The 14,821-nt window shown below is 43.2% G+C and overlaps 1 protein-coding gene across 1 annotated transcript in view; it reads left to right on the top strand.

Annotated features, from left to right (window-relative positions):
• Window positions 1-14,821, top strand: part of LOC144241418 (adhesion G protein-coupled receptor E1-like) — a 65,468-nt gene that overhangs the window by 27,095 nt on the left and 23,552 nt on the right. The window contains exons 8-14 of the mRNA XM_077776012.1: window positions 4,387-4,536; window positions 6,563-6,703; window positions 6,789-6,926; window positions 7,989-8,077; window positions 9,653-9,736; window positions 13,100-13,277; window positions 14,410-14,529. Coding sequence (XP_077632138.1) covers window positions 4,387-4,536; window positions 6,563-6,703; window positions 6,789-6,926; window positions 7,989-8,077; window positions 9,653-9,736; window positions 13,100-13,277; window positions 14,410-14,529 — 900 coding nt within the window. The remainder of the gene's footprint in view (window positions 1-4,386; window positions 4,537-6,562; window positions 6,704-6,788; window positions 6,927-7,988; window positions 8,078-9,652; window positions 9,737-13,099; window positions 13,278-14,409; window positions 14,530-14,821) is intronic.

Below are 14,821 nucleotides of genomic sequence, written 5' to 3'. Positions count from 1 at the left end.
TATGTTTCTAGGAATTGATCCATTTCTTCCAGGTGTCGAATTTGTTGACATATAATTCCTCATAATATTCTCTTATTAATGTTTGTATGTCTGCCGTGTTGGTTATGACCTCTCCTCTTTCATTTGTGATTTTATTTATTTGGGTCTTTTCCTTTTTCTTTTTGACCAATCTGGCTGGGGTTTATCAATTTTGTTAATTCTTTCAAAGAGCCAGCTCCTAGTTTTATTGATCTGTTCTACTGGGTTTTTTTAATTTCAAGATAATTGATTTCTGCTCTAATCTTTATTATTTTCCTTCTTGTGCTGGTTTTGGGCTTTATTTGCTGTTCTTTTTTCCAACTCCCTTAGGTGTGAGATTACGTTGTATATTTGAGACCTTTCCTCCTTCTTTAGGAAGACCTGGTTTCCTATATACTTCCCTCTTATGACCATCTTTACTGCATCCCAGAAGTTTTGGACTGTTGTCTTTTCATTTTCATTGGTTTCCATATACTTTTAAATTTCCTCTTTAATTTCTTGGTTAACCTATGCATTCTTTAATAAGACAGTCTTTCAGCTCCAAGTATTTGTCTTTCCAAATTTTTTAAATGGTTAATTTCAGGTTTCATAGCATTGTGGTCTGAAAATACACATGATATGATTTCAATCTTTTCATACTTGTAGACGGCTCATTTGTGACCCATTATGTGAGAATGTTCCATATGCACTTGAGAAGAATGTATATTCTATTGCTCATGATAAAATGTTCTAAATATGTCTGTTAAGACCATCCGGTCCAGTGTGTCATTCAAAGCCCTTGTTTCCTTGTTAATTTTCTGCCCACATGATCCGTCCATTGTCATAAGTGGAGTGTTAAAGTCCTCTACTATTATGGTATTATTATCAATGAGTTTCTTTCTGTTTGTGATTAATTCATTTATGTGTCTGGCTCCTTTCAAGTTGGGGGCATAACTATTTACAATTGTTAGATCTTATTGGTGGATAGATCACTTCATTATGACATAATGTTCTTCATCTCTTGTTACAGTCTTTGTTTTAAAATCTAGTTTGTCTGATGTAAGCATTGCTACTCCAGCTTTCTTTTGATATCCATTGGCATCATAGATGGTTCTCCATCCCCTCACTTTCAATCTGCAGGTGCCCTTGGGTCTAAATGAATCTCTTGTAGGCAGCATATAGGTGAATCTTGGTTGTCTTTGTTTTTTTAACCAGTTCTGAATCTCTATGTCTTTTTTTAAAAAATTTATTTATTTTTGAGACACAGAGTGAGACAGAGCACAAGCGGAGGAGGGGCAGAGAGAGAAGGAGACATAGAATCTAAAGCAGGCTGTAGGCTCTGAGCATATGTTCAGCACAGAGCCCGATGCAGGGCTTGAACCCACGAACCGTGAGATCATAACCTGAGCTGAAGTCGGATGCTCAACCGACTGAGCCACCCAGGCACCCCACTCTATGTCTTTTGATTAGAGCATTTAGTCCATTTACATTGAGAGTGATTATTGAAATATAGGAATTGAGTGCCATTGTGTTGCCTGTAGAGTTGGTGTTTCTGGTAATATTCCTTTTCCAATTTTTGTTGCTTTTGGTCTTTTTTGTTTTGTTTTGTTTTGTCTCCACTCAAAGAGTGCCCCTTAAACTTTCTTTTTTAAAATTATAGTTTATTGTTAAGTTGGGTTCCATATAACACCCAGTGCTCATCCCAACAAGTGCCCTCTTCCATGCCCATCACCCATTTTCCCCTCTCCCCCACGCCCATCAACCCTCAGATTGTTCTCAGTATTTAAGACTCTCTTATGGTTTGCCTCCCTCCCTCCTTAGCTATTTTTTCACCTCCCCTCCACCATGGTCCTTTGTTAAGTTTCTCCTGTTCCACATATGAGTGAAAACACATGGTATCTGTCTTTCTCTGCCTGACTTATTTCACGTAGCATAGTACCCTCGAGTTCCATCCACGTTGCTACACATGGCCAGATTTCATTCTTTCTCATTGCCATGCAGTATTCCATTGTGTATACTAACCACATCTTCTTGATTCATCTATCAGTTGATGGACATTTAGGCTCTTTCCATGATTTGGCTATTGTTGAAAGTGCTGCTATGCACAGTGGGGTACATGTGCCCCTATGCATCAGCACTCCTGTGTCCCTTTGATAAGTTACCAGCAGTGCTATTGCTGGGTCATAGGGGAGTTCTGTTAATTTTTGAAGGAACCTCCACACTGTTTTCCAGAGCAGCTACATCAGTTTACATTCCCACCAACAATGCAAGTGGGTGCACATTTCTCCACATATTCGCCAGCGTATATAGTCTCCTGATTAGTTCATTTTGGTCACTCTGACCGACACGAGGTGGTATCTCAGTGTCGTTTTGATTTGTATTTCCCTGATGAGGAGGGATGCTGAGCATTATTTCATATGTCTGTTGGTCATGTGGATGTCCTGTTTTGAGAAGTATTGGTTCATGTTTTCTGCCCATTTCTTCACTGGATTGTTTGCTTTTCGGGTGTGAAGTTTGGTGAGTTCCTTATGGATTTTGAATACTAGCCCTTTATCTGATATGTCATTTGCAGCTCTCTTTTCCCATTCTGTCGGTTGCCTGTTAGTTTTGTTGATTCTTTCCTTTGTCGTGCAGAAGCTTTTGATCTTGATAAGGTCCCAATAGTTCATTTTTGCTCTTGATTCCCTTGCCTTTGGAGATGAGTTCTGCCATATGTGTGCTCAGTGTCTTCCCAACAATCTGATGGTATTAGCAGTATTTTATGCCCATTTTACAGATGAGGATCCTGGGCCTCCATTGTGGAGGAACAACCCTTCCAAGGTCAAATAGATAGGAAGTTGAGGAGTCAGGATCTGAACTGGCCAGCATTGACTTAAGCCCAAATTCCCAGACTCTGACTCAAGAAAGTCTGGGAGCTTGTTATCTAAAAGTCCAGAACCAGAGGGAGCCTGGTTTTAAATCCTAGTGTGCCTTTCACAGGCTATGTGACTGTGCACAGTTGTGACGCCTCAGTTCCCTTATCAGAAAAATGAGAGTAATGTTGGTGTGCACCTCACAGGGCTGCCATGAGCATTGCTTGAGTGATCTTCCTCAGCACCTGTCACAAAAATACCCAATATGTTAGCAGTTAATTTTGAGTTAACAAATACTTACCTCATACTTCTTACTCTCCGTGCTCTGTTCTGAGTCCTTCACAGATGACATCTTATTTAATGCTCCAAACAAACCTATGTGGCGAGTACTATTCTTATCCCTACCTGACATAGGACGGCACCGAGACACACAGAGATGAACTATCCTTGTTCATTGTCAGCTCAGGGCCACCAGAACAAAACACTGCAGACAGGGTGGTTTCAACATTGAGACCTATTTTCTCTCCTTGTGGAGGCTGGAAGCTGAGAGCACAGCTGGGTTCTGGAGAGGGCTGTCCTCCCAGCTTCCAGATGACTGCCTTCATTCTGGATTCTCACGGACAGTGAGCTCTGCTGTCTCTTCCTCTTGTTTTATGGGCACTAATCCCATTTTTTAAAAAATGTTTATTTATTTATTTTGGAGAGAGGGTGAGAGCTCCAAAGGACCAGAGAGAGAGGAAGACAGAGGGAGAGAGAGAGATACCTAAACAGGGTCCACACTATCAGCACAGAGCCCAATACTGGGCTTGAACTCACAAACCTTGAGATCACGACCTGAGCTGAAACCAAGACATTCGTTCAACTGACTGAGCCATCCAGGCACTCCCCTTGGCAATAATCCCATCTTAAGACCTCATCACCCTAATCATCTTGACAAGACCACTTGTCCAGATACCGTCTCATTGAATGATAGGGCTTTAACATATAAATATGGGAGGACATGATTCAGCCCACAGCTCCCAGTAACTCACACCCAATAAAGACAGAGCCAAGCTTTGAGCCCAGGCTGTCCATGCTCTAGACCCTTACACCTGGATGCCTCACGGTTGTTATAATTATTGATAACATAGTATTTTAGGGAGAGGAATAGAGATTTATCAAGGAATGAGGGAGCTAGTGAGTTCAAGGCTGAGGGAGCAGACAATGAGCCTTCATGGACCCACAGGCAATCAGTGAATCTGGATCAGGGATCACTAAGGGATTCAAAAGGAAAGAAGAGACAGGTGAGCTCAGGTGGGTCCAGACTCTCAGAGTCTCCTGGGTTCTAGTGAGGAGTTTGGATTTTATCCCAAGTTGTGGAGAGCCTCATCACAAGATTTGTGTGGGTCACAGTCATAGCTCTTTGCACCTCCCGTCAGCAGTGTTTATGAGGGCACGTGCAGAGCAGGGAAACCGCAGGCTTCGGACAGGATGGGGCAGTGCACCGCCATGGCCTCCATGTCCTTTATCCTGTTGACAAGCGTCGTTTTCTGCTTAGATGTGGACGAATGTGCCAGGAACTCCACTCTTTGTGGCATCAACTCCATCTGTACCAACACCCCAGGAGAATTCCATTGCTCCTGCCTGCCTGGGTTCTTTTCACCTGTTGTCTGGACCCCTGAGAAACCAGAGGATTTCAGATGTACAGGTAATGCTCCCAGACATACTGAGGGCTTTTAATGGATGTCAACATATCCTGAGCAGAGTGACTTACAAACAACACTTACTGCTTGCTCAGAATTCTGTGGGTGACTGTTTTTTTTTTTTTTTTGGGGGGGGGGGGCACTAAGAAGGCACAAGGCCCAAAATGGCCTCACTTACATGCCTTGTAGTTGGTGCTGGTCTCTGGGTGGGAGCTCAGCTGGGCCCCTCGGTTTCCGTATGGGGCCTTCCTCATGGTCGCTTGGGCTTCCTGGAAACATGGCAGCTGGTTTGCAGTAAGGGAAGCTGCAAGAGGAAGAAAGCAGAAACTGTGAGTCCTTGTAAGGCCTGGGCTTAAGTGCCAGAACATTCCTTCTGCCGCATTCTCCTGGTCACAGTCATGGGGCCAGCCTGCAGGCAAAGGAAGGGGAAACTAACTCCTCAGATCACAAGGTCAGCAACAAGTACACACAGGAAATGAACGAATTGATGGCGGCCGTCTTCGGAGGATCTGACGCACTGCAGAGCACATCTTATGTTCTTCAACCCTCAGGGGAAATGCGTGCTTGTTTTCATTAAAGTGTTATATGTCTTTTCACCTTGACCTTCACCAGCTACTGACATTGCTAGAGGCAGAACAATAGTGTGGCGAATTGGAAAGGACTTTAGAAACAGATTAATACAGTGCTCTCGGTTCTTAAGAATCTTTTCAGAGCCCCTGTATGAGTCAGATGATCATCTCTCTCTTTTATTTTTAATGTTTTATTTATTTTTGAGAGAGAGATAGAGACAGCATGAACAGGGGAGTGTGAGACAGAGAGGGAGACACAGAATCTGAAACAGGCTCCAGGCTCTGAGCCGTCAGCACAGAGCCCGACGCGGGGCTCGAACCCATGAACATGAGATCATGACCTGAGCCGAAGTCGGACGTCAACCGACTGAGCCACCCAGGTGCCCCAGATTATCATCTTTCTTATTTGTTTTACCTACTAAATGGGTTTCACTTTGCATGAAGTGAAAGCTTTCTATGGCCAAAACATTTTGAAAACCACGCAACTAGTCCAGTTCTATTTGCAAAATATAAATTCCATTTATGTGATTTTAAAAAATTACTTATTTGCTTATTTATTTATTCATTTATTCATTTAAAGTTTATTTATTTATATTCTAGAAAGGGAAAAAGAGAGAGAGAGAGAGAGAGAATGAGCGGGGGAAGGGTAGAGAAAGAGGGAGAGAGAGAGTCCCAAGCAGGTTCCGCCTTGGTAGAGCCTGATGCCGGGCTCTAACTTAAGAACTGTGAGATCATGACCTGAGCTGAAATCAAAAGTCCAATGCTTAACCAACTGAGCCTCCCAGGAGCTCCAGCATTTGTGTCATTTCTGACAAGAGTTCACGTAGTTGATGCTTAAGTGTGTCTGCAGGTGGGGAGCTCGCTGTTGAATAAGAAGCCCACTCCTTGGTTCGAGATGTTTTCTGTAACACCAAGAGGAGAATATCTTTAGCTTCTACCCACTAGATCATAGTAGTACACCCCCAGCCCAGTCAGGGCACCCCAAGATGTTTCCAGATGTTGCCCCATGTTTCCTGAATGGGGTCGGGGTGCAAACTGCCCTCAGCTGAGAACCACTAGCTAAACATAATAGCAATTTCTTACTTTCATAACAATACAAAATTAGATATGCCTGAGCAGTGGCAGCTTTTCTACACACGTTATATAGGAATCCATTTCCTTATATCTGTAGGTTCTTATATACCTTATGGCTTTGGACTCCCTGGTTCACTCAGTGATAGGGAAGGAGAGAGAAGGCACACCCACCTTGGCCCAGAAGTGACAAATAGATGTGCTCGCATTCCATAAGTGAAAACTAGTCCCATGTCCCAAACCTAGATGCAGAAGATTCTGGAAAATGTTTTCCCAGTTGGGCCATCTTTTTGTTGTTGTTGTTCTTTTGGTGACAACTCTATGCTTTGGAAGCATAGCTTTTGCAGGATTTCTAGCCAGCTCTGCCTCATGCCCATTCTCAACCCTATAGATATTGATGAGTGCCTTCACATGTGTCTTTCCAACGCGACATGTACCAACACCCCTGGGAGCTACTTCTGCACCTGCTCTCCTGGCTTTGCACCAAGCAATGGACAGCTGAACTTCACAGGCCAAGATGTGGAATGCAGAGGTGAGAAGAGGGGTGGCTGACTATCCCTGGAAAGAAGGATCTCCTGGTTCTTCTGGGTTGTCTGATCGCCTCAAGTTCTTTGCAGATACTGATGAGTGCTCCCACGATCCGTCACCTTGTGGCCCCAATTCCATCTGCACCAATGCCCCGGGCTCCTACAGCTGTAGCTGCATTGACGGCTTTCGTCCCGATCCAGAAGGCTCCTTGAACTTCAACTGCAAAAGTAATTATCTCGTTGTGCCTCATGGCAATGGAATCTGTGTCTTGGTTTGGTTGTAAACTCCTCCATCTACCCAACCTGGGATCCTCCTCTTACTTTACTTTATCCTCAATCCTCTCTTTTCTAATTTATGCATTCACTCACCGATTAATTCACTCATTCGATAAATTACTTTGGGGGGGATCTATTAATTCGTCAAACAGTCCCCTGCACTAGGTACTGAGAATTCAATCTTGGATGTGATGGAGATATTTCCCTTCATGCAGTTTATAGTGTAGACAAGGGAGTAGAGAGCACACACGTAATTAACCACAGTGAGTGTGACAGTTGAACAGTCATCGTGCACTTTGGATGCATGAGTGAGGAGATATTTAATGTGCTCCGGGCAAGTGGCAGTTAAGCTGAAGCTGGAAGGAAGTGTAGGATTTATCCACATGATGAGTGGGGATCTCAGTGGTCCAGGTCGTGCTGAGAACAATGGGAAACTGTGAGCAGCTTCATTTTTTTTTAAATTGTGGATTACTTGATACATTAAAATTAGAGGTAGTTTATATGCAGACAATGCAGTATAATAACAAAACGAGTATGTCAACATGAGAAGTAGAATATCATCAATTTCATGTGTTTCCTGCATGTTCTTTCCCTATTTCAACTTCCCTACTCCTCCCCAGAGAGGACTACTTGGAAATTTGTATTTATAATTCCCCCACTTAAAAAAATTACTTCCACGTATGTATCCCTAAAAAATATTTAGCTTTGTTTTACTTGCTTGTTTTTATTTTTTTGGGGGGGTTGTTTTTTATTTTTGTTTTTGTTTTTTGCTTTAGAGCTCTATAAAAATGGCATCCTGCTCTGTGTAGTCTTTTCTGACTTGCTCTTTTCACTCAGCATCCTGCTTCTCAGAGTCCCTGGTGTTTCTCTGTGTGGCTGTGGTTTGCTGATTTCCACTGTCATGTTATATGGTGATGGATAGATTTCAGGCAGGGGAGAACGAGATCAGACTTGTCTTTCAATCATAGCTTGGTGTGGCTGAGCTTTTACTTGTAGCTTTTATTTCCTTCCTAGGGATTCCCTTCAAGTGTAAGGAGGATGTGATAGCCAACAACGAGGGGGTCCAGCAGTGCCAAGTGGGAGCAGGAGGGAAGTCTGAATATGTAAGTATTTTTGAAGGTTCCTGGCTCTTGAGGTTCCTAGAAGACCTTCTAGCCTCGAAGCCACTCAAGTAGGATGTTGTGTTGCAGCTATGACAAAGGCCAAAATAACAGTGGCCTAAGTTGTATAGCAGTTAATTTCTCCCTCTGTAGCAATCAGGGTGTCCACTGTGGAGAGTTGATACGATGGTTCCACGAATGCTCTGCCAGCAGCAACACCAGCCCTCCCGCATTGTGGGCCAAGGTGGCTGTTCCAGCCCTTGCCATCATGTCTGCATTCCAGCTGGTGGGCAGAGGGGGAAGGTGAAGTGAGAGGCATAGTTCTTCTCTTTAAGAGTATAACACAGTATCACTCCTGCTTACACCTAGCTTCAAGAAAAGCTTAGAAGGGAGGACTAAGTTTTGTGTATCCAAAACTTGGGAATTCTTTTCCCAATTGAAGAGGGGATGATGGAATCTCGTTACCAGTGAAGGTACTGGTGCTGTGTCTGTGTGATATGGGAGGGGTGATGCACAGCCCCTGGGCCAGGAACAAAGGCATTTGGACATCCTGATTCTCTACCGAAGTTGTTCCAATGGCTAAAGACTCCATGAGCATCTTCAGGAATTGATGTCATGATTTTTCAATATGTGCTTAAATTAACTTTAAAATTCCCATGCACTGCTAAAAAGTTTTTAACGTTTATTTATTTTCGAGAGAGAGAGAGATGCACAAGCAGGTGAGGAGGAGAAAGAGAGGGAGACACACAATCCAAAGCAGGCTCCAGGCTCCAATTTGTCAGCACAGAGCCCGACATGAGGCTCGAACCTATGAACTGCAAGATCATGACCTGAGCTGAAGTCGGACACTTAACCAACTGAGCCACCCAGGTGCCCCTAAATTCCCATGCACTTTGGACCAATGTTTTCTGGAAAACTTTAGGTGATTTAGAAATTTAGGTGAAACACACCTAAAAATTGACCATTCCAATCACTTTTAAGTTACAAGTCAGTGACATGCAGTATCCTCACATGGTGTGCAACCACTTCTATCTCTCAAATGTTTTATCCCCTGAAAACAAGCCCTATCCCTAACACCACTGGTCTCCATCTCCCCTGGGGCCCAGCTCTTCGTAAACACTAATCTGCCCTTTGAGTCCATCCTTTTGTGTATTCTGGATATTTTACATAAATGTTATCATACAGTTTGTGGGGTTTTGCCTGCGGCTTCACTTCGCCTAGCACAGTGTTTTCAAGGTTCATCCACATTGTAGCAGATGCCAGTGCTTCACTACCTTTTGTGGCTGAATCATATTCCTTTCAGACCAATGGGTTTTTCTCACACATTTCCCCCATCTTTGACCCCACAAAGTAGTTTTGCTGTTTCTTTGCGTTTGTTCCTTTTATTCACGGAAGAAGAAGGTACTGTGGTTCCAATTCTGCTTAAAAGGTGAGTTTCTATTTTCCTGAGAGTTCTAAGCCTTCTGACCCCCTAGGAGTTTAAGACCACCCACTTGGTGGGCTGGGTGGCCAATCCGTACTTCACACACTGAGGGATGGATCGATGGACGCTCACACGTGTGCTTCTCTGGGGTACAGGGCTCCTTCTGCGCACTGATGAATGCCACCTTCAGGGTTCTGGACGATGCCTGTGAAAACAAGACCACTGAGGTTTCTCTGAAGGTAACAGCAAAGTCTTCATAATTGTTGTGTTTTCAGCTTCAAACATCTTGTGGGGACACTTTGGGTGTAGAGAGTCCTCTTTATAACTGATGGGGGGAGTCAACATTACAGAACCTTAAAATTTAACATACAGTAACATTCCCTTCTCTGCCTAGTGAGGGGGGGTTTTTTGTGTGTGGTTTTTTTTTTTTGTTTTGTTTTGTTTTTGGTGCGGTGAGGGGCAGAGAGAGAATGAGAGAGAGAGAATCCCAGGCAGGCTCCACACTTAGTGCAGAGCCTGATGCAGGGCTTAATCCCACAACCCTGACTTGGATGCTGAACCAACTGAGCCACCTAGGTGCACCCAGTTTTTTAGTTTTATCAGCTGAGTAGATTTGTGTCCTACCACCACAATCAGAATGTAGAATAGTTCCTTTTCCACCCCTAACAGTCCTGTGTGGTCCCCTGCATTGTTAGATGTTCTCTCCACCACCAGCCCCTGTATATGCCTGTCTCTTCTCTGTCATTGGAGTTTTGTCTCTGCAAGAATGTTATATAAATGGAATCACAACAGGCTGTGGCTTCCTTCACTCAGTGTAATGCCTCTGAGATTCATCAAGGTTGTGATCTATAGTTTCAATTCTTGTGTCTTCTGCTATAAACATTCATGTACAGTTTGTGTCTGTGTGTATGTTTGTACCCATGATTTTTCATTTCTTTGGGGTAAATACTTAGAGGTGGAGTTACTTGGTCCTTGCAATGGTAGATTTAAAAAAAAAAAGTTTATTGTCAAGTTGGTTTCCATATAACAACCAGTGCTCTTCCCCACAAGTGCCCTCCTCCATGCCCATCACCCCCTTCCCCTCCCTCCCATACCCATCAGTCCTCAGTTTGTTCCCAACATTCAAGAGTCTCTCATGGTTTCCCTTCCTCCCTCTCCCCCCCATTTCCCCCCTTCTTTTCCCCCACTGTGTTCCATTAATTTCCTCCTAATCCTCCAATACGTACAAACATATGGTAGCTGTCCTTCTCTGCTTGACACTTCACTCAACATAACACCCTCAAGTTCCATCCATGTAGCTACATATGGCCAGGTTTCATTATTTCTCATTGTCATGTAGTATTCCATTGTATAGATAAACCACATCTTCTTGATCCTTTCGTCCGTTGATGGACACTTAGGCTCTTTCCATGTTTTGGCTATTGTTGAGAGTGCTGCTATGAACAGTGGGGTACCTGTCCCTATGCATCAGCACTCCTGTATCCCTTGGGTAAATTCCTAGCAGTGCTATTGCTGGGTCATAGGGGGGTTCTATTGTTAATTTTTTGAGAAACCTCCACATTGTTTTCCAGAGGGGCTGCACCAGTTCACATTCCCACCAACAGTGTAGGATCTGGAGAAATGGGCACCGTCTTGCAATGGTAGATTTTAAAACCTGGTTTTTCTTAAGACTTTACATCACACTTATGACTGTTATTTTATTTAAAACTTTGGTTACTTTTGTACAAAAGTAAGAATAATACTTTCCTTTGTCATTTGATTGATTTAAAATTAATTTATTGGGTATAATATAGTTGTCCATTAAGTGTGCATTGCATTCATAAGTTTTCTCAGACTGAAATTCCGTAAGCGACAAACCTTTGACCACATTTAAATTCTCTCATTTTATACTGTGTTTATCAATATTCTTATTTCCCCCAATTTAAAATACCTATTCTGGAAGATTTACAGACCCAAAACCCGAAGTCACTATGCCCTCAAGGGGTTTATAAATCCAATCAATCAAATGTATAAACATAATAATTCATATTTTTAAATGTTCACTACTATTATCAATAGCTGCATTCTCTGAAATTGTTCATACGAAACATACATTCATCCCACATCTAATGGCATTAGGCAGCGAACTCACGTGGTTAATCGTGAGTTCAACACCCCCTTCTCAGAGTATGACGAAGATCAGAAAACTTTGTAGATCTAACACAGAAGTGATAACCCTGTGGGATTTTCATTTGCCCACTAATTTCTTACTTTCCCAAAGAAATGAAATAAACTTCGCAGCCAAGAATAGATTGCACAGCTCAAAGAGAGTTGTAAGGAGATTTCCTCAGCTGTAGAATTGAGGACCATGTTTTTCCAGGATGATTCTGAGACTTTTCTGTATGTCGTGAGGAGGGACCTCAGGGTCTCCTGGGATATGGTTACGTCATGTTTTTCCAGAACAAACATCTCTCAAGTTACACCCTCATCCGTTTTTTACGGAAATTCATTTCATGTTTTTCGATCCAATTTGGATAGATAAAAATTGGTATTCCCAGTTGGATTTCAGTTCATTTCCTTCCCCATATGACTGGAGTCAATTACTTTCTTCCTTGTGTTTATTAAGTTGTGAATCCTTTATATGCATTTTCTTGTTGGGGTCAAAGTCATTGTATAAGCCAATTTATTGACAATAATCAATAAAAGGAATCATATTGACATTGATGTCAATATTGCTATTGCTATTCTTTCCTTAACTCTATTCCTCTGACGTAATCCATGTTAGCATTTGGATGTGGACCCATATCCCTTCATTTTGTGAATGCATGTCTCACACACACACACACACACACACACTCATACTGAAGCCATTTAGTGAGCACTTATTAGAGGGATTTACCCTCTGCTGAGTGATGACAAAGGTTCAAATCTTACTTCTCCCACCTCCTATATGTGTTCTGTTTCCTCACCCAAAAATGGAAATAACAGTTCCCTACTTCATAGATTTCTTTCTAAAATGAGGTTAACATGCATAAGATACTTAATACCTGCCTCATAAGAAACTATTAATGATTTTTATCTCTCTATGCCAGAAACATTAATATCGTATATATAAAAATGTTAATGAAAGTACTTGTTTTTTAAGTGAAATGAGATAATACCTATGTTATTTTGAATTTTGCCTTATTTAGCAAAAGCTCACTGACCTTTTTTCTTGTTAATATGTGTGTGTGTGATCACTGTTTTGTTAACAGCTGCCTACTATCCTGTGATCGGATTTAGTCATTGTTTTAGCCAATCTGTTGGACATTTAGACTTCCCAACTTCTTGCTATCAGAAACCAACTGAAACAAACATCCCTGGACAAGATCCTCACAGTTTTTACACATTTCTTGGAGGATTAATTCCAGGAAGGGAAATGTTGAGTCAGAGCTAGGTGTAAGCAGTGCTATTCCAGGTGCTGACTTAAAAGGCCACACCAATTTGAGAGGGAGAGAGAGAGAAGGAGGGAGAGAGAGGAGGAGAGAGAGGGTAAGAGGGAGGCTGGGAAGGAGGAGAGCTGTTATCTGGGGCACAGGGAAGAGGGAGACAGGGCATGTGCACAAACACACCTTTCCTTGCAGAGCACGGCTGAGAGCCTTACCTCTGTGCTTGAACAAACTTCCACATGGTCCAACTTCACCAAAGAAGAGACATCCGCTCTGGCCACTGTTCTCCTGGAGAGTGTGAAAAGCAGCACCCTGGCAGCTTTCCTGAAACCCTCAGGCAATGTGACTCAGACTGTTCAGACGGAACACTTAGGTGAGGAGGCAAGGTTGCATCTGGGTGCTGCTGTTGAAGGGTGGGGCGTGGGCAATGCTGTGCCCCATAGCTTCCTCGTATACCATTTTCCCAACTGTTTCAAACCTCGGAGCTCACAGAGAAGCAAGTCCCAGGATAGTAACTGCATCTCCATTTGCTGAGTGCCTGGCATTGAGTTAAGGGTGTGTGGGAGTGTATCACTGATTCATTCAACAACTATCTGAGCCCCACCATGAACAAAGATCTCATATATGAGATAGAGTGTTGTCGAGAAAAATAAGCTAGTCAGCTAGAGAGGGTCAGGCTCGGGGGGAGCATTGCCAGCTTATATGGTGTGGGGAGGCCAAGTGTTGCTGGGGCAGGCCCAAAGGGAATGGAGCCGTGGATGTATTTGGAGACAGAGCAAAAGTCCAGTAATACTTGGTGAGTTCAAGGAACAAAGAGGAGGCCAGTGTGGCCATAGAGCAGGAGAGAATCATCAAGGCTGTAGAAGAAGAGGTCAGAAAGGAAGAGGAGAGGTGGGTGGACTCAGGATTTTATTTGGAGTAAGATTGGGTTGGGTGTGGAACAGGAAAGTTTAAGAACAGGCATGCCATTATGTCTATTATGTTTTAAAAGGATACTTCCGGTTCCATCACCTATTTTGTTTTCATGAGGACCCCTGTAATTAGTGCCATGTCACGGGGGAGAGACCCAAGGCTCAGAGAAGTTCAGACATTGGTCCTGTTTGCTCAGCTGGTGCAGGGCAGAGCTGGATGCAGACTCTGAGCCCTGGTGCACTCTGCCGGACTCACCCAGCTCCTACCAAGCCCCTTTGGCTTTGGAAAATTTGTCTCCATTTAGCACAGCCAGAGGATCAAGGCTCTGTTGCCTTCCATCTCTGTTGACCTCAACACCAGCTTTCCCTGATGCATGACTAAGGTGTGAGCGCTCACTCTGCAGCTCCACCTGTGTTTCTCATTGGTTTCATCATCCTCCAATCAACCCGCCTAGGGGATCATGGTCTTCCCTGTGATGAGCTGGCCATTTTTATTCTTTGCAACTAGGTACATAGAACTTTGTGGGACAAGAAAGAGGATTTAGGACCCACTTTCTGGGGGATCTGGGGCAAATTCTCCCTGTGTTCTTTTAGAAATTGAAAGCAAGATCATCAAGGAAGAATGTACTGAAAAGAATGAGACCTTTCTCTTCAAAGCCAAAGGGAATGAGATGAAGATTGGGTGTTCCACCATCAAAGAATCTGGATCTATAGGTACAAAGCTGCTCCTCAGACCAGGGAGGGGGGCTACAGTGTATTCAATCAGCAGACACTTATCAGTCAACTCTTGGTTTCCAAGACTAGTGAGATGAGGCCAGTGCCCTGGGGAAGTCAGATATTAGATACATAAACATTGTCACAATAATGGAGTGTCAAGACCATCACTGGTACAGCACCACTGGCCACGTTTTCTTAATGAGCACATGAAATGTGACCAGGCTGTACTTTAAAATCTGGTAAAGTACACACCAGGTTCCAAAGACTTGGTACAAAAAAAAACAAAAAA

This window comes from Crocuta crocuta, unplaced genomic scaffold (assembly GCF_008692635.1).
Source record: "Crocuta crocuta isolate KB4526 unplaced genomic scaffold, BGI_CrCroc_1.0 scaffold110, whole genome shotgun sequence".
NCBI lineage: Eukaryota > Metazoa > Chordata > Mammalia > Carnivora > Hyaenidae > Crocuta > Crocuta crocuta.
Note: the sequence above shows the minus strand (reverse complement) of the source record. Positions and strands in the feature narration are given on the sequence as shown.